Source organism: Oryza sativa, chromosome 5 (genome assembly GCF_034140825.1).
Source record: "Oryza sativa Japonica Group chromosome 5, ASM3414082v1".
In the NCBI taxonomy this organism is placed as follows: domain Eukaryota; kingdom Viridiplantae; phylum Streptophyta; class Magnoliopsida; order Poales; family Poaceae; genus Oryza; species Oryza sativa.
In genome coordinates, this window is record NC_089039.1 from 25,459,862 (window position 1) to 25,481,157 (window position 21,296).

The 21,296-nt window shown below is 42.1% G+C and overlaps 3 protein-coding genes, 1 non-coding gene and 2 pseudogenes across 8 annotated transcripts; 4 read left to right on the plus strand and 2 right to left on the minus strand.

Moving 5' to 3' along the window:
- Window positions 1-163: 163 nt before the first annotated feature.
- Window positions 164-2,646, plus strand: LOC4339289 (lipoyl synthase 2, chloroplastic-like). Of its 2 annotated transcripts, none has more exons than NM_001420699.1 (7): window positions 164-581; window positions 725-906; window positions 999-1,089; window positions 1,167-1,324; window positions 1,637-1,808; window positions 1,905-2,015; window positions 2,279-2,646. In NM_001420699.1, exons 1-7 carry the CDS (start codon window positions 228-230, stop codon window positions 2,363-2,365), a joined length of 1,155 nt encoding a protein of 384 aa, NP_001407628.1. In that variant the 5' UTR covers window positions 164-227; the 3' UTR covers window positions 2,366-2,646. The 2 variants fall into 2 exon arrangements, 1 of the variants encoding a protein (NP_001407628.1); XR_010741213.1 differs by having other exon boundaries at window positions 215-581; window positions 1,723-1,808.
- A 343-nt stretch (window positions 2,647-2,989) lies between these two features.
- TRNAM-CAU (transfer RNA methionine (anticodon CAU)) lies at window positions 2,990-3,078 on the plus strand. Its single transcript is given in 2 exon segments — window positions 2,990-3,027; window positions 3,043-3,078. It is a non-coding gene; the product is annotated as a tRNA-Met (tRNA).
- LOC4339291 (putative rRNA methylase YtqB) lies at window positions 3,006-5,789 on the plus strand. 2 transcript variants are annotated; one of them, NM_001423920.1, is made up of 6 exons: window positions 3,006-3,505; window positions 3,617-3,686; window positions 3,960-4,152; window positions 4,493-4,566; window positions 4,711-4,866; window positions 5,131-5,712. In NM_001423920.1, the coding sequence occupies exons 1-6, from the start codon at window positions 3,340-3,342 to the stop codon at window positions 5,252-5,254; spliced, it is 783 nt and encodes a 260-aa protein (NP_001410849.1). In that variant the 5' UTR covers window positions 3,006-3,339; the 3' UTR covers window positions 5,255-5,712. The 2 variants fall into 2 exon arrangements, with proteins under 2 accessions (NP_001410849.1, XP_015638051.1); XM_015782565.3 differs by having other exon boundaries at window positions 3,256-3,505; window positions 3,843-4,152; window positions 5,131-5,789.
- Window positions 5,790-6,843: 1,054 nt separating this feature from the next.
- On the minus strand, window positions 6,844-8,323 carry LOC107278259 (serpin-Z1-like; annotated as a pseudogene).
- A 622-nt stretch (window positions 8,324-8,945) lies between these two features.
- Window positions 8,946-10,768, plus strand: LOC107280992 (tRNA (mnm(5)s(2)U34)-methyltransferase, chloroplastic-like; annotated as a pseudogene).
- A 2,782-nt stretch (window positions 10,769-13,550) lies between these two features.
- Window positions 13,551-19,164, minus strand: LOC4339293 (protein BREAST CANCER SUSCEPTIBILITY 1 homolog). Of its 3 annotated transcripts, none has more exons than XM_015782755.3 (14): window positions 19,037-19,164; window positions 18,730-18,783; window positions 18,545-18,615; window positions 18,022-18,135; window positions 17,215-17,678; window positions 17,040-17,138; window positions 15,935-16,909; window positions 15,715-15,815; window positions 15,434-15,620; window positions 15,205-15,305; window positions 15,004-15,130; window positions 14,739-14,904; window positions 14,525-14,643; window positions 13,551-14,146 (listed from the first exon to the last, which is right to left on the minus strand). In XM_015782755.3, exons 1-14 carry the CDS (start codon window positions 19,090-19,092, stop codon window positions 13,808-13,810), a joined length of 2,973 nt encoding a protein of 990 aa, XP_015638241.1. In that variant the 5' UTR covers window positions 19,093-19,164; the 3' UTR covers window positions 13,551-13,807. The 3 variants fall into 3 exon arrangements, with proteins under 3 accessions (XP_015638241.1, XP_015638242.1, XP_015638240.1); XM_015782756.3 differs by having other exon boundaries at window positions 15,004-15,112; window positions 17,215-17,687; XM_015782754.3 differs by having other exon boundaries at window positions 17,215-17,687.
- Between the last annotated feature and the right edge of the window lie 2,132 nt (window positions 19,165-21,296).

The window sequence follows — 21,296 nt, forward strand, 5'->3', positions numbered from 1 at the left end:
GCACTTGTTCCGCTGCCCCACCAGTCGCCGTCGTCACGGCGTCACCTGTGCACCATAACTGGCGGGGGCTTTGGGTGCCATCGCCGTCTCCCGTAAATTCACCATCCTACCCACGCAGTCCACGTTTCCCAGCCCCCAAATCCCAGGGGCAAAATCGTAAAACCACACTCCGTCTTCCTCCACTGGGAACCCCGTCTCCTCCGCGGCCTACACTGCGCAGCGCAGCAATGGCGGCCTACTGCTCTAGGGTTTACCACCACCACCCGGTCTCGCCTTCCACAATGCAGGGATCGCTCGCGAGGCCTTCGATCCACGCGGGATCCGCAAGCCTGACCTTCCGTGCTCGGCCCAATTCCGTGTCCATCGTGCGATGCGACGCGGACTCGCCGCCGGAGGGAAGTGCTGTGGCGGGATGGGCGCCTCCGGGGCCGTACACGGGGAGGGACCCGGCGGCGAGGAAGCCGGCGTGGCTGAGACAGCGTGCGGCGCAGGGGGAGAAGTACGCGAGGCTGAGGGAGTCGCTCGGGGAGCTCAAGCTCAACACCGTCTGCGTCGAGGCCCAATGCCCCAACATCGGTGAGGTAAAATAGAATCAAACATGTAAAAATCTTAAATCCAAATGCATTATTTTTTTTTGCGGGGAAAATCCAAATGCATTGTGGTGTGACAAAGTTGTAACTCTCTTTTTTTGGGTTTGATTTTGCGATATTGTGGTATATTTCAGTGTTGGGATGGCGGCGGCGGTGCAGGTGGGGACGGGGACGGCATTGCGACGGCGACGATCATGCTCCTCGGCGACACTTGTACCCGTGGTTGTCGATTCTGTGCCGTGAAAACCAGTAACAAGCCTCCGCCGCCCGATGCCCTGGAGCCTCTCAGGACAGCAGTGGCAGTTGCAAGTTGGGGGTACGATCCACCGACGATTATTGCATTATTGGCATGTTGAGATGATAATGCAAAAGACTTTAGAACCGATGCTTCTTTTTTTTTTTTTGCAGCGTAGACTATGTTGTGCTGACAAGTGTTGATAGAGATGACCTTCCTGATGGTGGAAGTGGCCATTTTGCGCAAACAGTGAAGGCTCTAAAGGTTTGTCGGTCGCCATTCAGTTGTGCCACTAAATTGGTGGTTGTACTGTACTGAAGAAACTTTTAGCTTATCTTCAGGAATTGAAACCTGGTATACTGGTGGAGTGTCTAACTTCAGACTTTCGAGGTGACCTGGAGGCAGTTTCATCCTTGGCAAGCTCTGGTTTGGATGTGTTTGCACACAACATTGAAACTGTGAGGAGTCTGCAGAGAATAGTCAGAGATCCCCGAGCAGCGTAATTCTCTCTGTGTTTTTCATTACAGCCACAAAACACTGTATGGTTGCCTAGATGTTAAATCTGAAGTACTTCGTCATTAATACGCCCTCCAGAGCTCATGACACCCATACAGAGGTCCTGAGGTCCAGGATTGTCTTAGGCAGTTAGGCTATCCAATAATAATGACTGTTAACCTACCACATCTAATTTTGAAAACTGAGGTTGAGGGATAATCCTTGAAGAAACTATGTAAAATCTCTAATGTCATCATATTGACTCTTGGCAATGTAGTTATTATCTTATTTCCAGTTTATTATCTCGTTTCCACAGATACGATCAGAGTTTAGCTGTTCTGAAACATGCGAAAAATTGCAAAGATGGTATGGTAACGAAGTCCTCTATCATGCTTGGTCTAGGTGAGACAGATGAAGAGGTGAAGCAAACCATGTGTGATTTGAGGGCCATTGACGTTGATATTCTGACCTTGGGACAATATTTACAGGTTTGATCTTTGAGCAACTTTGCCAGCGCTTTTTATATCCTCCTGGACTTCCTTTGTTCTTGTTGTTGTATCATCCAATGCTCCTTGCTTATACAGCCAACAGAAAGACACTTGCGGGTCAGAGAATATGTGACTCCTGAGAAGTTTGATTTCTGGAAGGAGTATGGGGAATCTCTGGGTTTTCTTTATGTTGCTAGTGGACCTCTGGTAAGCTTCACATAAAGTCTGCTATTCTTATAGATAAAATCTAATAATATGAGCAACAGTATTTAAAGAAAATGATAACTCTACTAATGGCCCTTGTTTTGAAAGGAATATTGCTACCGTCGTATTTGAACCATCTAGATCATGTATTTCCTGGTTATCCAGACAATCTTCAAAAGAGAAAAGGCCCTTCTCTTTTGTTGGTTGTTAACTTGGTAGTAGAATTTTATGCATATTTATCCTTGCTACTGTTGATGACTTCTCAGGTTCGGTCTTCGTATCGTGCGGGAGAGCTCTTTGTGCAAAATTTGGTCAGACGTAAAAAAGCCGAGCTTGCACCTACTTTGCAGTAACCAAATAGGAGTATTACTACTATACATCTGATGGCCTGGTGCAGTTCTTTGATGAAAGTTTTGCATTGAAGTTGTGTGCTGATGACAGGAGTAAGGAGGTGGCACAATCGGGACCAAAGGCCTAGAGTGACATGCCTATAGGCGCTCGTTGTTCTAGCCATGCTGTGATATCTGCTGTAGCCTGTAAAAAAAATTGTTTTTCACTTTCTTACTCGGGCTGTCAAAAAAGTGTATGGAAACCAGATAAAATAATACCGAATGCTAAAATTCATGTTACTGCCCATGACGCTTCGTTATAACGCTAATGTATTCGCGTCCATTTTTTGGTGTATGCGAAAACAACTCAAGTTAAAAACTGAAAAAGAAAAAAAAAAGGGCGCGGTCTTTTGGCTGATGATGACTGAATTAAAGTCTGTAATTTCTTCAGATCTAGCCGTTACTCTCCTGAAAGGAGCTGATTGGTTCGCGATCCTGAATTATACAATCATCGTAGTGTTTCCTGGTGAGTTGCTATCAAGATGTAGTAGCAACTAGCAACTGGCTGGCTTGCACGATGGACAATTTGTAATGAGATTTCTATCATTCCGCCAGATGTATAGCTTCGGTTTTCTTACTCAGCACAACGGGGTGGTGGCGCAGTTGGCTAGCGCGTAGGTCTCATAGCTAAAACGTGAGTAATCCTGAGGTCGAGAGTTCGAGCCTCTCTCACCCCACAAAATTTGGCCGAGTGATGATGAAATGCTCCGTGACCGATTGGGTCGTCACGAAACCATCTAATTCCCAGATGTCAAGAGCTATACTGAGCTCCGGCCTCTTATTTTTATTCCATTTTATTTTACGCGCCGCAACGCAACTTCCATGGACGCATCTGGACCACCGATTTCCAATCCAACGAACACTCTCGCTGCCGCGGCCGCCGCCTCCTCGCCCCATCCAGCACTCCACGCCCCTCGAATCCATCCGCCGCCGCCGCGATGCCGCCTCCGCCGCACGCCGCTTTCCTCCTCCGGTCCCGGGGTCTACTGCCTCCTCTCCTCCGACGAAGCCCCAGCTCCGGCCCGCCGCCTCCGCTCCTCCGCCCGACCAGGCAGCGCCGCGGCCTCTCCGTCCGCGCCTCCGCTGCGGAGCTCGCCGCCGGAGGTTTGTCTGCGCGTTCTCCTTTCTAAGCCGTGTGTTTGTCGTGAGTAGACTCGGTGTTTGCGTGTGAGCTTTGATGTTACAACACAGTGGAATGGCTGGGGTTCGTTGCAGTTGCAGGGGTGGAGGATGCGGTGGTGGGCTTCGTCACCGGCAAGCGGAAGGCCACCGAGTTAGCCCACGCGTAGGTACTAAACCCCCATTGTTGCGTAGCGTGTAAATTATCTCTTGTTTTTACCTTTGAGCCTAAAAAGTAATTGCTACTCCTATACTGCGTTAGTTACAATTTACAGTGTGTACTGGGCAAGTATGAAATGGGAATTTTCTTTTCTTTTGACAGAATATGGAATGAAAGTTCTGTTAACGGGAAATGCTCTCTAGGATTCAGCGGGAGATGTGTAAAAGAATACGTGTACACATTAGCTATTCACATTTTGTCTTTTGGTTTTCTCATTAGGGTGTGGAGAAGTATTGTTCGGAAAGGGGATACTGTGGTTGATGCCACATGCGGGAACGGCAATGATACATTCGCTATGCTTAAAATGGTAGCTGATGAAAGAGTACAAGGGCGTGTATATGGGTTGGACATTCAGGAGTCCGCGATAGCCAGCACTTCCTCTTTTCTGAAAATGGCCGTCAATAGCCATGAGGTATGCATTTGAAATAACTTCAAGGGAAGTGGAAACAAAGATTTTGCTGCTACATTGTGTTAGAAATTAACTCTCCTAGATAGGGGATACATTTAATTTTCTTTCTCGTTTCCAAAGATTAGCTTATTTATAAATGAGAATAAAAATGGACAGATAATGTTGTTGATAGATAGCAGAGAAAGATCTAACAATACTCATATATGCTGAGTCTTTTTGGTTTTTTTTATCTCTTTGTGGTGTTATGGTCAGATCTTAGTATATAGAAACAAAGCATCATTGCCATATTCCCAGGAAATATCTGCAGTTTTGGGGTTGTTGCAATAACTTATCTTGGCTGCAGCTCGAACTTGTCAAGTTGTTTACAATCTGTCACAGTAGAATGGAGGAGGTCGTCCCAAAAGATTTCCCTGTCAGGTGAGTTCTGATTCACATTTATTCCTAGTTACCAACTCATCTGTTGACAGGATTCAGTAACAGTTTATTGTTGAAATTATTGGATCAAGTAATTAAGATCTTTGAAGTGTTGATTGAATTATTAATGGTTCTTTTATTTTCTAGGCTTGTAGCATTCAACTTGGGCTATCTTCCAGGAGGAGATAAAACAATAATCACTGTACCTAAGACGACTGAGCTGGCTTTGCAAGCTGCCAGTAGCATTGTCAGTTCTGGGGGACTCATAAGTGTCCTTGTCTACATTGGACATCCAGGTGGAAGGTACATGCGAATGCTAACAATGTGTCCATGTACAATACATAGGGCTATCAACTGCTTGCTCGTTGTAAATTCATACATATTCTAGATGTGCAGCTATATATGCTAGATTGAACTGTAGTATATGATGAATTAAGTTAACAAAAAGAATGTCTTTGATGATAATTTTCGCATGTTTTTAACACATCAGAAAATCTTTTTTTACAGTATTGTATTCAAATAATTTTAAGACTTGATTTATTTATCTTCTTTTGTTATGATCCTTAGGGATGAACTTGATGTTGTTGAATCATTTGCATCAAGCTTGCCTATTGATACCTGGATGAGCTGCAAGTTTGAAATGCTCAATAGACCAGCGGCTCCAGTACTCATTCTCCTGTACAAGAAATGATCACACCTTCTATGACCTACTTGTGGGGAATGACGGAGTTAGTGAGCGACCACATGCTTACTTGCATGCCAAGTGCCACAATGACCAAGGATTCAAGATTTGAAGTTACAAGGCATTTCCATAGGATTTTACTGGGTGGACAGCTGTGGGTATTGATAACAACTTTTGAGAGCTTCTTTTTCGCCAGGCCAACTTTTGAGAGCTTCACAACTATATATATGTTTCAAGCACTGCAGTTTAAACGAAGGGCAATTGCTTTGAGCCACACTCGTGACTTTACTCCTTTTTAGGGTTGTGTTGATGTTTTGTATTGGCAACAATAAAGGGGTAGCACACGAGACATTAAAGTGGATGGATGCAAGGAGACAAGGGTTTAGACATGTTTAGGCATACCCTACTCTTGTTTCGTGGATTGGATCTGCCGGATTGTATTGATCATGGTGTTCTTGGTTGTGTTGATCTCGTGGATCTCTTGCCTCATGCCTGTGGATTGGATCTGTCGAATTGTATTGATCATGGTGTTCTTGGTTGTGTCTATCTTGTGGATCTCTTGCCTCATGCCTTTGAAGGGACTCCCTGTTCACCTTACATATGGAAGGTTACAAGGAGGAAAAACACAACTTTAATTTTGTAATCTATACAACGTAATATTCAGCCGAAGCTCTATACCCTGCCTTGAGACATAAGGTAACATGGCAACAAAGTCCTACTCTATCTAATATTACATGGATGCATTCCACCTATCTGTAGTCGGATATGTAGGCTGTGTGGGAACATGATACCAATAACCTCCACAATAGTCCCCGAGATCTTCACAGTTGAGTTGCGGTCTTCTTTGTGATTCTTGACGAATACTGAGTGCTTCAATCTTTTCTATGAAGGCTTCCCAAGTGTCAAAGAGGTTGTAGAGAGCTTTCCAAAGAATTGACAAAATAGGTGCATCAAATAGATGCATCTATTAGGTGTAGCCCATGACTATGTGCTTAGTTGAGTAAAGAATAATAATCATTGTTAGCAAAGTGGCTTACACCTGGACGCAATATATATGGTGTGAATCCCCGATTGATATGACCCGAGTGATATACCGATTACATAAAATGTGATGTGGGCAGCTCTGGACCAACCGCGTCTTGAGAATATGATGCGCGTAACTCTGAACCAACCGCGACTTAAATCATGTGTTTTTCAATCAACATCTGACTTACATAAAAAGCTAGTCGCGATGCTTCATGAGCATGCTAATACCCTTAGAAAATAATATTACCACACGGTAATGCTTAACGAAAGAGGCATTGGGTAAAATAGCACGTGGGCCGTCGGAACAACACCACCCAAGACCCAATAGGGCATGCTTAATTCACCACTCCTGGTTGTAATTGGGTTATGAACGCAATAGGCTCTTGGCAGTGACACGATACCGAGTCAGTCGGTCCTGCATGACCAATCCACTAGACCACCCCTCTTGTCAGTTTCACGCCTTTGAGCTATGATGACGGTGTGGTGCGGATCTAACCCGCGAGAAATGTATATTTCTACAAATATTTTAAAACATGTATATGTATGCAAAATTATGAAAAATAATGTATACTTTAAATTTCAATTCCAAAAAACACTACCAGGAATAACAAAGATTAACATGATAAATCTTAACTTATTGAAACCATCATCATCGTCATCGTTATAGGAGTACTGTTAAGCATAAAACCAACCACAACAACACGATCGAGATATTTTTGTTCCAGTTCCTTCAGCACTGACGCGCACCATCAATGAAGAAGCATATCAATGGAGCAATGGGTTGACGACTTGACCGGCGAACACCACGAGGCCACTCACCTCCTCCACGATGAAGAAAAGGAAGGGGTGATCGGCGACGAAATCGACGATTTGATCGTCCGGCATGGCGAAGCCCATGATCTCCCCGACGGTGCCCGCAGCAGCCACGGTCCCTTCCTCATTCACATTGACGAAGCACTGGTGGAGAAGGGACGAGACGGCTGTCCCCTGAGGCGGGTCCAGCAGCATCCCCGAGAACGAGTTGTCGGCGGCGGGGAGGAATGGCAGGTCGAGGCCGAATTCCCGGAGGAGACGCGACGCCTCCACCTTGAGCGACACCTCGAATTTGGGGATCTTGAGCTCGCCGACCGCAACAGGCTGCGCCGGCACGATCGTCCTGCGCAGGAACGCGGCCGGGTTGGAGGCGAGCTTGCGCGCGAGCTCCGGGAGGCCGTCGCGGTCGTCGGGGAGGTAGATGTACATCGCGAACATCTTGTCCCCGCCGGCGGCGCCGCCCGTGCGGTACATCATGCGCAGGACGTTGAAGCCCGGGTGGCAGCCGACGTCCATGAAGGCGTGCTGGTGGCTCCCCGCCATGAATGGCACGCGGACGTCGTGGTCCGGCGAGACGTGGAAGTCGCCTTCCTCCGTGAGGTGCGGGAAGAAGGGGTGGTCCCAGTAGGCGTTGAAGTAGAGTGAGTTGGCGAGGAAGACCGAGGCGGAGATGGCGCCGCCGCCGCCGCCGCTGCCGTCGTCGTCGTCGTCGATGGAGTTGGAGAGGATGTCCTTGACGAAGCCGCCGGTCTGGCTACTGAACCACTCGTTGATCTCGGCCCTCGCTGCCGCGGGGTTGCCGGCTGACCGCACGGCAGCCTTGAACACGGAGGCGGCGGTGTCGGCGAAGGCGGGGTTGAGGCGGAGAGAGGCGTCGACCCAGACGGCCATGGCGGAGCGGACCTCGGGATTGCTGGACGCCGACGGAAGCCTCCTTGGACGCGAGCGCCGTGTGGGCGTCTGCGCCGGCTGGGCCGAGGAAGGCGACGATCTGCTCGCGGGTGGCGCCAGCCGCGCCGGAGGCGAGGAGGGTGAGGGCGGCGTGGAGCGACAGCGGCGAGAAGGCGAGGTTGGTGGTGGTGCCGTGCTTGTCGTCGAGGAGGAGGTGGTGGAGGAGGCGCATGGTGAGCTCCACCTGGTCTCTCACGGCAGCTTCCTGCTCCATGCTCTTCTCTGCGCTCCGATTCTCCGAGACCGAGAAATTTGGCCTGTGTCTTGATCGGAAGCTGGTTGAGCTGCGGCGGCGGGGGCGAGGGATAGCTATCCTTTTCCTAGGTTAAAAAAGTGTCAGCTTAAGTATGATACTCCCTTCGTTTCAAAATATTTGACACCGTTGACTTTTTAGCATATGTTTAACCGTTTGTCTTATTAAAAAAATTATGAAATATGTAAAACTAAATATGTACATGAAAGTATATTTAACAATGAATCAAATGATATGAAAATAATAAATAATTACTTAAATTTTTTAAATAAGACGAATGGTCAAACACGTACTTAAAAAGACAATAGTGTTAAATATTTTGAAACGGAGGGAGTAGCAACTGGCTGGCTTGCACGATGGACGGACGGACAGTTTGTAATGGGACGGCCGAAAAAACGACGAATCCAGCCACCGAAAATCATTCGACAAATGTACAGCAATTTCGTTTCTGTTATGCGTGAGATATTTACCTTTCAGCCTAAAAGTAAGCACTACTACTACATTAGTGCAATTTACAGTGTACTGGGCAACTATGAAATGGGATTCTTTTTTGACAGAGTATGGGATGGAAATTCCATTAATGGGAAATGCTCTCTAGGATTTAACCGGAGATGTGTAAAAGAATACATGTACGCTTTAGCTATTCATATCTTTGTCTTTTGGTTGTATGATTAGGGTGTGGAGAAGTATTGTTCGGAAAGGGGATACTGTGGTTGATGCCACATGCAGGAACAGCAATGATACATTCGCTATGCTTAAAATGGTAGCTGATGAAAGAGACAAAGAGTACAAGGTCGTGTATATGGGTTGGACATTCAGGAGTCCGCGATAGCCAGCACTTCCTCTTTTCTGAAAATGGCCGTCAATAGCCATGAGGTATGCATTTGCAGCAACTTCAGGGGAAGTGGGAACAATGATTTTGCTGCTACATTGTGTTAGAAATTAACTATCCTAGATACGGGATACATTTATTTTTCTCTCTCATTTTCAAATATTTTTATTGTTCTTTAGAAATGAGAAATGAAAATGAAAATGAACAGATAATGTTGTTGATATACAGTAAAGAAAGGTCTAACTATACTCATATGTGTTGAGTTTTTTTGGGTACTCTATATGCTTTTTGTGGTGTTATGCTCAGACCTTAGTATATAGAAACAAAGCATCATTGCCTCATGAAATGTCTGCAGTTTTGTGGTCGTTGCAATAACTTTTCTTGGTTGCAGCTAGAACTTGTCAAGTTGTTTACAATCTGTCAAAGTAGAATGGAGGAGGTTGTCCCTAAAGATTTCCCTGTCAGGTGAGCTAGCCATTCTGATTCATTGGTATTAGAAGCTACCTACTCATTTGTTAACAGGGTTCATAACAGATTATTGTTGAAATTATTGGATCAAGTAATTAAGATCTTTTATGTTTTGATTGAATTATTAAGGACTCTTTATTTTCTAGGCTTGTAGCATTCAACTTGGGCTATCTTCTAGGATGAGATAAATCAATGATCACTGTAGCTAAGACAACTGAGCTGGCTTTGCAAGCTGCCAGCAGAATTGTCAGTTCGGGGGGTCTCATAAGTGTCCTTGTCTACATTGGACATCTGGGTGAGAGGTAAATGCGAATGCTAATAATGTGCCCATGTACTGTAAGGCTACGCTGATTGCTCGTTGTAATTTTTTATGTTATTCTAGGTTTATAGATATACATGCTAGATTGAACTGTGGTATATGATGAATTATCAAAAAGAATGTCTTTGATGATGATTTTCGCATGTTTTAAACACGTCAGCAAATTCTTGTTTTTTGACAGCATTCTATTCAAATAATTCTAAGGCTAGATGTATTTATCTTTTGTTTATGATCCTTAGGGATGAACTTGATGTTGTTGAATCATTTGCATCAAGCTTGCCAATGAAGACTTGGATGAGCTGCAAGTTTGAAATGATGAATAGACCGTTTGAAATGATGAATAGACCAATGGTTCCGGTACTCATTATCCTGCATAAGAAATAATCATAGCTTCTATGAATCTACACATTGTTTTGAGTGACTGAGCGACCACATGCTCACTTGCAGTAGCGGATCTAAAAAATTTTATTGACCCCGGGCAAGCCACTGACAGATGACTAGTACTACAAATGAAAATGAACTTGTACAACTCTACGGACCATTTTACCATTGACACAAGTAAAATTAACAGTACGAGCTAATTGGTGTAAGAGTTAAAATCGATATGACGATTATTGTGTATTATCAAAGCTGTACGCTTGTATATGAGCTGTGATGGCATATATAGAATGCAAACATGTGATGGCATGAGCCTTAATTATATGCTTTGCTAATTTTCTCAACTAATCAAACATTCATTAGGGTAATTAGTTAAAAAATATTCTATTGTTGCATGATTAATGAAGTGCTAATCTACTACAGCATCTTAGGCGGAGCCTGGCCGGGCCTTGGCTCCGCTGCTGGTCACTTGCATGCTTATAGTGTCGTATGGCGGGATGTTAAGAACAATCACATAAAATATATTGAACAACCAGGATGTTTTGGAATGGAAAATTTTGAAGCATGGCCTGGATTGTTGTTTCACTTTCCCTAGTAAAAATATACTATATTTAACTTTTATAGTTCAACTTTGAAAACCTTGTCTAATAATATATTCAAATATATTATATATAGGAGGGAGTACGAGAGACCAAGACCGTTGATTTTACCGTCGTATGAGGCTTGGTTGATTTTCCCGTCGTATGAGATAGCTTTTTTGGTCGTGGGGGACATATGCCCCCTCCCCGTTCTCTCGAGTGAGAATTGGAGAGCATCACCATGGAACTCAACAAGTTGAGGTGTTACGCTGCCATGGTCACCATATTGAAACAAGTTGAGGTACCACGTTGCCACGATCACCATATTGGAGTGTACTACTCCAATGTTGTACTCCATCATTCACAAATTTTTGGAATACAACTTTGATGATCAATTTTTCTTTAAATATTCTGATCCAACTTTCAAAAATAATATGGTTAGATTTATATTAAATAAAATTTTAAAATATTATAATAAAACAAGTGCATTGGTGACCGTGTAGTTGTCTAAAACATTACTTATTTTGTGACAGGAGGTACTATTAACCATTAACCATAGGCATTTATGAACTATCTTTTGTTTAACTTGTGACCCTTAATATTTTACTCTGACATGTGATGTGGAGTATCATATCACTAGTAACTATATGCTTTTGTAGTTAGCGTTTGAAATTTTAGTTCAAAATTTCCAAATTTTCGGACCCCTGGCATGAAACTATTTCGCTTGAAATTTTCTATAAAAATTTGAATATGGTCAAAATTTATTCAAACTCAATCAAAATCTATCTAAATTTCAAATTTTGTGTCCTGAAATTTCTAAGATTTCAAAATTTTAGCCCCAATATAAATATGTAAAACGAAATGGCAAACCTTGCATGTGCTTACACCATGAGTCTTATTGGTGATTATGAAATAAACAATAAATTTTATGTAAGTGGATTATGGGTGTGTTTAGTTCACGCCAAAATTGGAAGTTTGATTGAAATTGGAATGATTTGACGGAAAAGTTGGAAGTTTGCGTGTGTATGAAAGTTTTGATGTGATGGAAAAATTAGAAATTTGAAGAAAAAGTTGGTAACTAAACCAGGCCTATGTATAAGTTGGACAATATGGATTCGTGTTGGGCCTTCGTGGCCATGGCAACTGTGGAGAGCGCCCACTACATCAAGACAGAGCACCTCGTCCCTCTATCTGAGCAGCAACTGGTGGACTACGCCGACATCGCCTTGAACCACACATCTAGGAGGGCATTGGAGTGGATTGCCGAGAATGACGGGATCACCATGCAGTTAGACTATCCATAGGCAAGGAATGCAACTGTGATGCCTCCAAGCTCGCCCACCACACCACATCGATCACAAGTTACAAGCAGAGCGACAACAGCAGTGAGCTCGCGCTGATGGTAGCGGTGGCACATCGGCCCGTCGTGGTGGATCCGACATCGTTCATATCATACAAGGTTGGCTCTATTTACGACAATCCATGCTTAACGGAGAAAACCATTGTCTAATTCGTAGTAGGTTATGGTGAACAAGGGGCCGACAAGGATAGCGAAAAATTCTTACGATGCAGATGCAAAACAATGGGATAACAGATACATGTTGCTCCGTAGCTACTGAAAGATGGGGACTATGCAATATAGCAGTTCTCCTTATTTGTCCATCCCATTTGTCCATTGGGCGGATACAATGTGGATGTTGGGGGGCTGGAGCCCCCACAAAAACTTTTCTATTAAAAATCTGAAGTGGGGAACTTGGACATTAGAACATGGCCTAAAGACCGATAATGGGTATGTTAGATCACCATTGAACTAACTGTGTAATGTGAATAGTGTGGCAACTAATAGTAAAATAAAGAGTAAATTGCAGTCACAGTATAAGTACTCCATCCGTCCTAAAATATAAGTATTTTTAGAGTTGGACACGGTTATTAATAAAGTTGGTAGGATTAAATAGAGGAATGTTGTGCTTGGAGGAGAAGTGGAGGCAGGTGGGAAAATTGAATGGTGGAGGGCTGTGATTGGTTGAGAAGAGAATGTTGGTGGAGAAGTTATTATATTTTAGGATGGAGGGAGTAATTGACAAGTTGAGAGTAGTTACTATCAGAACAACAAGTTGAAATTTACACGCTTTGGTACAAATAACTTTGGCATAGTTTTTGTTTGGCGACGCCATGTTTTTGGCACGTGAGTCCTAAGTGGGCCGAGTTAGTTGTGAAAGATTGTAAAGGTGGATGGGCCAAGTGTTTGGGTCTAAAGAGTTTAACTTATAAGGCTATGTTCCGACTTTTCCCCGTGCATGGAAAACGGGGTTGATTATTAACATATAATTAAGTATTATAAAAAAAACTTTAAAATAGATTAATATGATTTTTTTACAACAACTTTTTCTATTGAAAATCTGAAGTTGGGAACTTGGACATTAGAACACAGCCTAAAGACTGATAATGGGTCTGTTTGGGGAGCTTCCGGTAACTACAACTTCCTGTAGAATCTACAACTCTCCAAACAATACAAATTGTCACCTATATTATAAGAACAACCTAGCTTCTCCATCAAATTCTCAGAATCTTTAACTCTCCCAAATAGGGCCAATGTCACTTGATCCAGCTCGCCAAGCCTACTCAAGTTCTGTTTTCAATAAGCTACTAAGAATTATCTTGTTAATCTTTGTTATTGTTGCTAAACGTTTTTGGTGCCTGATGCCATCATTCTTGTATGTTTGTGTTGTGCACTAACGGATTACAAAAGGAGGCCAGGAAAACCATCTGGCGCATGACTATCCAGTCAACTTCCATAGAAATGCAGTCTAGTTTCTTTTGCAACGCATAGTAAACTTATTTTCAAATAATTTAAGTCTCATTACAAAGCCCTGTGCATCTTAGATTTCTATCTTGTTTCTTACTCTATCGAACTCGCATTTTGGCACCAGGCAGTCTTCTAGATTCAAAGAGGTTGCAGATTGCAGGCTGCAATTGAGTCAATCACCCATGCACTGCTCACAACTCTGCCTCCAGAAGCGCAAGCAAGAGCCTGAGCATCAGCCTGCCTGCGATCAGCAGCCTTGGTTTCGGCCTTGGATTTTGCCCTATCTTGATTCTCGAAGCTGTAAACGATGAGGAGGTCAGAGCTGTCATCAAGAAGCTTTTGCTGGTCTCTTGATACGGGCTTCCTCTGAAGAACTATTCCACCTGCTGCAACCACGAGATCTTGCAGGTAGCCTCTGTAGGATTTTGTGTAGTCCCCATGGAGGTAGAACCTCATGCTGTCGAACAGCTTAGGTTGCTGCAAGGGTAAAAAAGAACAAAAAACAATGTGATTGTTAGGCGTAAAAAATACCCACGTGAGATTGCTTAGAAGTTAGAACACATCCAAAATTCCAAATGTGTGGAATTGTCAACACCAGGTCTATGAATTTATTCTATGGCATGCATAAGTGCAGGGCTGCATGAAGTATTACGGCCTGTTTCTTTTAATTCATAGCAACATATCATGTTGGTGGTACTTTCTGCTTGTCCTCTTTTATATCAAGCTAAAATTGTTCCAACGGACAAGTAGATTTGGCACTGTTTTCAGGTTAACACCAATTTTGTTCTATCAAAAGATTTTTTTAGTGATCCTTGCAAGAAAATGAGGTACATAACAATGGCAAGAAATGTTTACCCTGTCAATAACCCTGCATCTTCCTAACCTAGGACCATCAGTGATCCCATGAACATCAGTAGCGACTTCAAATTTGTGCTCATCAATTGGTTCCATGCACTCCATGCAAGTTTTAACCCCTATGACACAAAGTTGTCAGTTAGCAACAAGGGGCACCAGATCAATATGAATATAGGCTGTTCAGCACAGTTATATTAGTAGCACATGGCCTTACAATCTATGGAGACAATCCATCTGCCATTCAAGATTGCCATGAGAAACTTCAGCGTCCGTTTGCAAGCACCAGAGAGATCAGTTGATGCAATAACATGGGTAACATTTGGACTCCAAGTTGCCGAAATAGGCACGCCAGCTAACTTTGCAAATTCTGATACAAGTTCCTGAGTAATTTATTCATTTTGTTTCAGTTGTAATGCATATGAAGGAAATGCCATTAATTCGATCAGGGTCAGGAAAATAAGACTAATTTTCGAAAGCACCTTCTCAGAACTAGAAAGTGATGAGCAGCAGAGAACCCACTTCTGTGGTGATCCAGATGGCCATTTCCAGTTATTACCACAATCTTGATTGGATCCTATTTGAGATGACCTGGAAAAGCCGGTTATTCTACAGTAAGTGCTCGTACATGTCAATGTTCAACCATTAAGAAACATGTTTCAAACAACAGGTTCAAAAGATACCCTTTGAGTGTTGTTTTCCTTTTAGGTTGCTTTTGCTGTTCAGAATTTTCATTGGGTAACTTTGTAGACCGATGTAGAGGGCATAACATCACAAAATTTTCCTGCCAATGAAAAAATTGAAACAAAACAATAAGGTACAGATTTATGGCTGTCAAACGTTCAGAAATGATTCTGGTATAGTTGAAACCACTGCCTCAAAATATATATAAAGAACACCATATGGACTTACATTATCCCATCTGCATTCTGGGATTAGTTTAGCACAGGTGAAGTGGAAACTTCTCCGACAACTCATCTCAAAGCATCCAAGTGCAGCTCCTTTAATTCCACAGCAAGCACATTTGATCCGTCTGCTTCTCGCCAATTCAGTTGTAAGATTAAAGGCAGAATCATCTTCGAAGTAGACATCAGGAGCCCTTCAAGAAAATAATAAAAAATATTCAGATTAATATTGCATACTGAAATCTTTTTTTTTTCTGATATTATCTTGCACTAGAAAGGATAACAAACCACTCAAGGCAGTTCTTGTGAGAGTGCACCACATTGGCTCCTCCATTGAACTCTGCAGGGACTTGTTTCCCATTTTGATAATGAACCATCTCTCCAGACTCCTAAAAGAGAAAAGGAGGGAGATTTGGTTATCTTCTAGGAGTATGTTCATTAGCAGGGAATATGTTAGATTTGGAGAAAAGGACATTTGCATATAAACACGGCAGAAGTCAGAAGATACCTCTGTGATGACATCGGTCTGGCAGAAAGCACAGGAAACCTTCAAAGTAGATACCTCACACTTCTTCAGTAAAACATTACGTGCAGGGCATGCTTGAAGGTTTCCAAAGTTCTCCGTTCCAAAACAATCTGGTTGTTCGCTAAATTTTGCTTGCTTGTACTTAACAGATGCAGTCCTTACTGAAGGAGCTGTACATACTGCCTCTTTATTTTGGCATTTCCCATGTAAAATAATAGGTGTCATTGTCGTGTTCTCAAGTTTATTCTTACCTTCCTGTTCTCCACAAACTTTGCTATGTCTTCTAGCGTTGGAGGATTTGCGTTGAATGCTGCCTTTTGTGAGGGTGTGAAGCTGTGGTATTTCTGTTTCATTTCCAGATCCTGAAGGAACTTCAACCGGTTTAGCTATAGCGTGGTCAGACATTCTTCTGACTCTCTTACTTCTTGGCTCACTATTCTTCTCTGTAGTATCTGAAATAGTTTTCCCTGCCATTTCCAGCTTCCTTGCACTTCCCTTTCGTCGACTAGTTTTCTCCAAGTTTTGGATCCTTTCAGAAAGGGGTTTGTCAGGTGCTTCAACATCCAAACCCTCCTTAGGAAGATATGACTCTGGGGAGTTATCACTAGAGCCATGAATTGGCTTGCTGTTGCTAGAGGCCTTGTTTCTTCTACCTGAAGTATTCCTCCCTACAGCACTGCTGCTTTTCTGACAAGATTTTAGGGCAGCACTTTTACGTCTATTTGAACCTTGTTGATTGGCATCAGACTTTTTTATGCAGGGCTCAGCACGATTGGACAATTTTGCACTGTTTTTGTTACTGGGACTTGTTTTCTTTCTCTTCTGCTTTGTTGCTTTTGTATTGACAAGCTGAGCTGCATTACTTGCATTACCCAGCTTATCAAATGAACCACCAATATGCACATCTTCTTCATCACCCTTCTCTTCAATTTGATCTAGTTTACTCTTAGCTTTACTCTGAACAGACAAAATAGCTGAGTCATCAAATATTAAATGCAAAATAAATGAAAATCAACAGGTCATAAAAGAGGAAAAAAGTGAGAAAAGTATAGTGCCTCTTGATCCACTTAGGCACTTAGCAAAATACCTGCTTTTTCAATGGAGTGGAATACAATTCAGGAGAGCATGGTCTCTGGGTCCATTCAAATATTTCACTGTCAAAGAGTTCTGTAGCCGCAGCTTTGCTCTGAAACTCATGTAGCAAAATGAGAAGCCAAAAGAAAAATTCAAAAAGAACGGTAGAGGTGGTCAGAAGAACTTACATTTGGAGTTGTATTTAAAGGGATTTCGTCATCAGAATCTTTAATATCGCTAAAAGAGGGTGCATTATGACGCAAGGGTGTGTCTAAAGATTGCGTTTCACTTAACGTCTCAGCGGTACAGCCTTCTTGTTCTTCTTGTTCCCTTAGCCAAAAAAAGGGTGACAATGAAGGACTTCCAGGTTGACCCGATGCCACTGCTTTATTCTTTCCTTCAACATCATTATTCAGATTATTTTTTGGCTCTTCAGGCTTCATAATCTTCTCAGCTCTTATTGGTGTCTCAGATTCAGGGAATGGTTTCACTTGTATTCTTTTGTTAGTAGAGAAGGAAGGCTTTGTAGTAGGTTGGGATGCAGAAGCTGTAGCATCCTTTGCTGTATTTTTTTCCATCTCGGATGTTACCTTCCTTTTTCGTGTCAATGATTTTTGTGACCTTTTGGAATTTTTCCCGCTGTTGACACAATCTGATCCATCTTCAAACATGAACAAGATAGTGAGCTAAAGATTGACAACTATCCATCTTCTCTAAGCATAGATTTTTTTTCATAGAGAGCCAATTATCCAGCAAGCATTATGTTGAAATGAATTCAATAATGGGGTACAGACAAAGAAGCACAGAACAATCACTGTTAACTTATGTTGACAATGTAGCACAGAAGAGATGCAAAACAAACATTGTAACTGAATTGAACAGTGTAGTACAAAAAAGGAGTTACAAAAAAATCACTTTAACTAAATCAATCAATGAGGTTGCTACTTTGCACATATGCTAGAAAATAGAATAAGAACATGCTACAACACAATTACCTGCAAGTTTTACCACAGGAGCCTCCTGTGTTGAGACAACATTGGTACCTGCTGCAGCCTCCATGCTTTTGAAAATGCTGACCAGATTGTCCATGTGAGGTGCTGGTCGCATTTCTGCAAGCAAACCAAGCCCTTGAGTGTCAGTTTTGGACCTTGTAGATATCAAGCTGAAGCCATTAAGGTATCATATCCAAGTTTCCACTAAAGGTCAAGTTCATCAAATACAGTACTTCATATCAAATTTTGAAATATTGCTGAATGAGGTGTGCTGCCCATGCTCAGCGAAAAGCAAATTTATCACCGGCAGTCCGATAAGCACTACTCCTTCAGTCCCATAAAAAACGAATCTAGGACCGGACGTGACATATTCTATTACTACGAATTTGGAGTACATAAGAAACTCTAATAGTTCAATGTCCGATCCATGAGTGACACTAAACCTAGGCAGTTAGTTTAATTCGTGTGTTTTTCATGCCTATCACGTGATTAAGTAGACACAATTCAGCAAGAGCACAACACTAACCTCGTCGTCGGAACGGGACCTTGCACACGGGGCAGCTCGACGTGGATTTCATCGATTCCGTGAGGCAATCACTGCAGAATGGGGAAAATTTCAGCATATAAGCCCGAAATGGAGAAGACCATCCAGGACGCTGTGAATTTTAACTGCATTACGACGAGGCGGAATAGTGAGAGATGAAGACTTACTTGCAGAAGACGTGGTTGCAGGAGATGGATACCGCCGAACTGAGAAGGCTCAGGCTGCCAAGAACAAGATTTCTAATCAATACAAAGCACAACAAATCGCAAGCCACACGAACGAAAAGAAAATCGCCCGTGAGAAATAGTTTCAGGACCACGGAGAGAATCAACCAACAAAACATCAGGAGAAAACAAGATGGCCGAGAAAAAAGAGAGATGAACCCAAGAACCAAAAATCGTCCTAGAACGCGAATCCAAAGACGAAGCGCAAAAAAGGAAATCGAATCGATCGAGCGGGGAATCAAACATTCACCAGATGGGGCACTTGAGCTCTCGCCCCATCTTCTCCAGGCTCCCCGTGTCCGCCATTGCCGATCCCTCGATTTCTCCCTCTCGGGCGTGGAGTCCTTGCAAGATTTCAGATTTGGGAGGAATGATTGCGAGGAGAAGGAGGAGGGATTTGGGGGAAGATTTTATCTTGGCGGGAGTTTTCCCTCCAGAGTTTTCGTTCAAGTTCAATCTGGGCGGTAGCTTGTTTGGGAAGGAGGCTGACCGCTGGAGGGAGTAGAGGCGACGCGGCGGCGCCAAAATCTGCCACGTGGGTCCTGCTTGTCGGTGACACTGGCTCGTGTGAAACGAGTTGAAACTTGGAACATTGCAGGAGTTTAGTTCCAAACTTCTTTAAACTTCTAACTTTTCCATCATATCAAAATTTTTCTACACGCACGAACTTCCAATTTTTCCATCACATCATTCCAATTTCAACCAAACTTCTAGTTTTAACGTGAACTAAACACACCCTTAGGTAATAACGTAATCTTATTTTCTCTAATAAGAGTTGGATAAAGATTAAGATTTTTATGTCACGTTTTTCAAACTGCTAAACGATACGTTTCGTACGAAAACTTTTTATATGAAAGTTGCTCTAAAATATCATACTAATCTATTTTTCAAATTTATAATAATTAAAACTCAATCAATTATACGTTAATACCACCCCGTTTTTACGTAAAAAAAACTTCATCTACATATTAGGAGAAAATAACACCACCTAGTCTGTTGCCCAAGTTTTCTAATGAGCTAAAATGTTTCATTAGAAAATAAAAAATAAATTTTAGGTAAAACATTTAAACGTGTGTTCTTTAACAACTTAGAAGTAAATTTAAAAATATATTAATAATATTTTGAAATCAACTTCAAAATTAAATTTGAAAATTTAAATTTTGGTTGTTTTTCTTTTCATGAGTTGGCTCCTATACGTGGGAAAGTGGGAGAGGTGCTTGGACTAGGCCACTTGGGCCACAGAGATTTTACACATTTTTAATGGTTGTAGGAGTTAGTATTATTTTCGGTTGTGGGGTATGGATCGGCTCAATATATATTTAAGAGAGTTAAAGTGCACTTGGGATGGTTAGATTAGTATGTGTTTGGTTTAAGGGACGGAGTGGGTTGGATTGGATCGAACTCACTTTTTAAGGTGTTTGGTTTGGGAATAGGTGAGAGGGGATGATCCCTGAAATGGATATTCTCCTGAGATTTGGATTGGACTGGTTCCTCAAAAACTAGCGGATCAATCCAACCCACTTTTCTTTGACATATGGGTCATCCTCTTTAAAGTAAGACCATCACATCCCTCGTGCTAAATAGACAGACGAGATAATCGCATCCGAAACTAAGGATGAGTCCAACCCATCTTACCTCATCCCAAAACAAAACACATACTTAGATTATGGGAGTATCTAGATCCTAAAAAATTTTGGCCAAAAATATCAAATAAAATGTTTGGACACATGCATGGAATATTAAATATGGACGAAAAATAAATCAATTGTACAGTTTGCATGTAAATTGCGAGACGAATCTTTGAGCTTAATTGTGTTATGATTTGACAATGTGATGCTACAGTAAACATTTGCTAATAACGGATTAATTAGGCTTAATAGATTCATCTCGCAGTTTACAGACGAAATCTGTAATTTGTTTTGGTATTAGTCTACATTTAATACTTTAAATGTGCCTATATACTTAAAAAAATTGGCCAGCGAACTAAGCAAGCCCTATCTTTGGGCACTTCGGGTATTTGGTCCTTTGAGACAGACGACTGAAGACACCTAAAAAAATGTTCGGTCTTTATCAAAAGATGACCGAACTAGAAACATAAGATTAGTGTTCCGGTTTTTTAAATCGGTTTTCGGTCTCGTTTTATTTTGTCCATCTCTGTGCACCCACCCACACATGTATCACATATCACCACACACGTACTAATAGTAGTTAATAAACCATATTTTGGTATTCTTTTACCATCTAATCTTATTTTCCACGCGCGCTCTTCTCAAAATGCTAAATGTCCTTGTTTTCTGCATTTATATTTTTCAAACTGCTAAACAGCGTTTTCAAAAAATTCTAAAAAAATATGCTTTAAAAAAATCATATTAATCTATTTTCAAGTTTATTTTAGCTAATTAATTATGCGTTAGTAAATCGCTCCGTTTTACATACGGGGAGGTAAAGTTTCTCACCTCACTTCTGAACGCAATCTTACACGCCTACAAAATATTTTCTAGCATGCATTT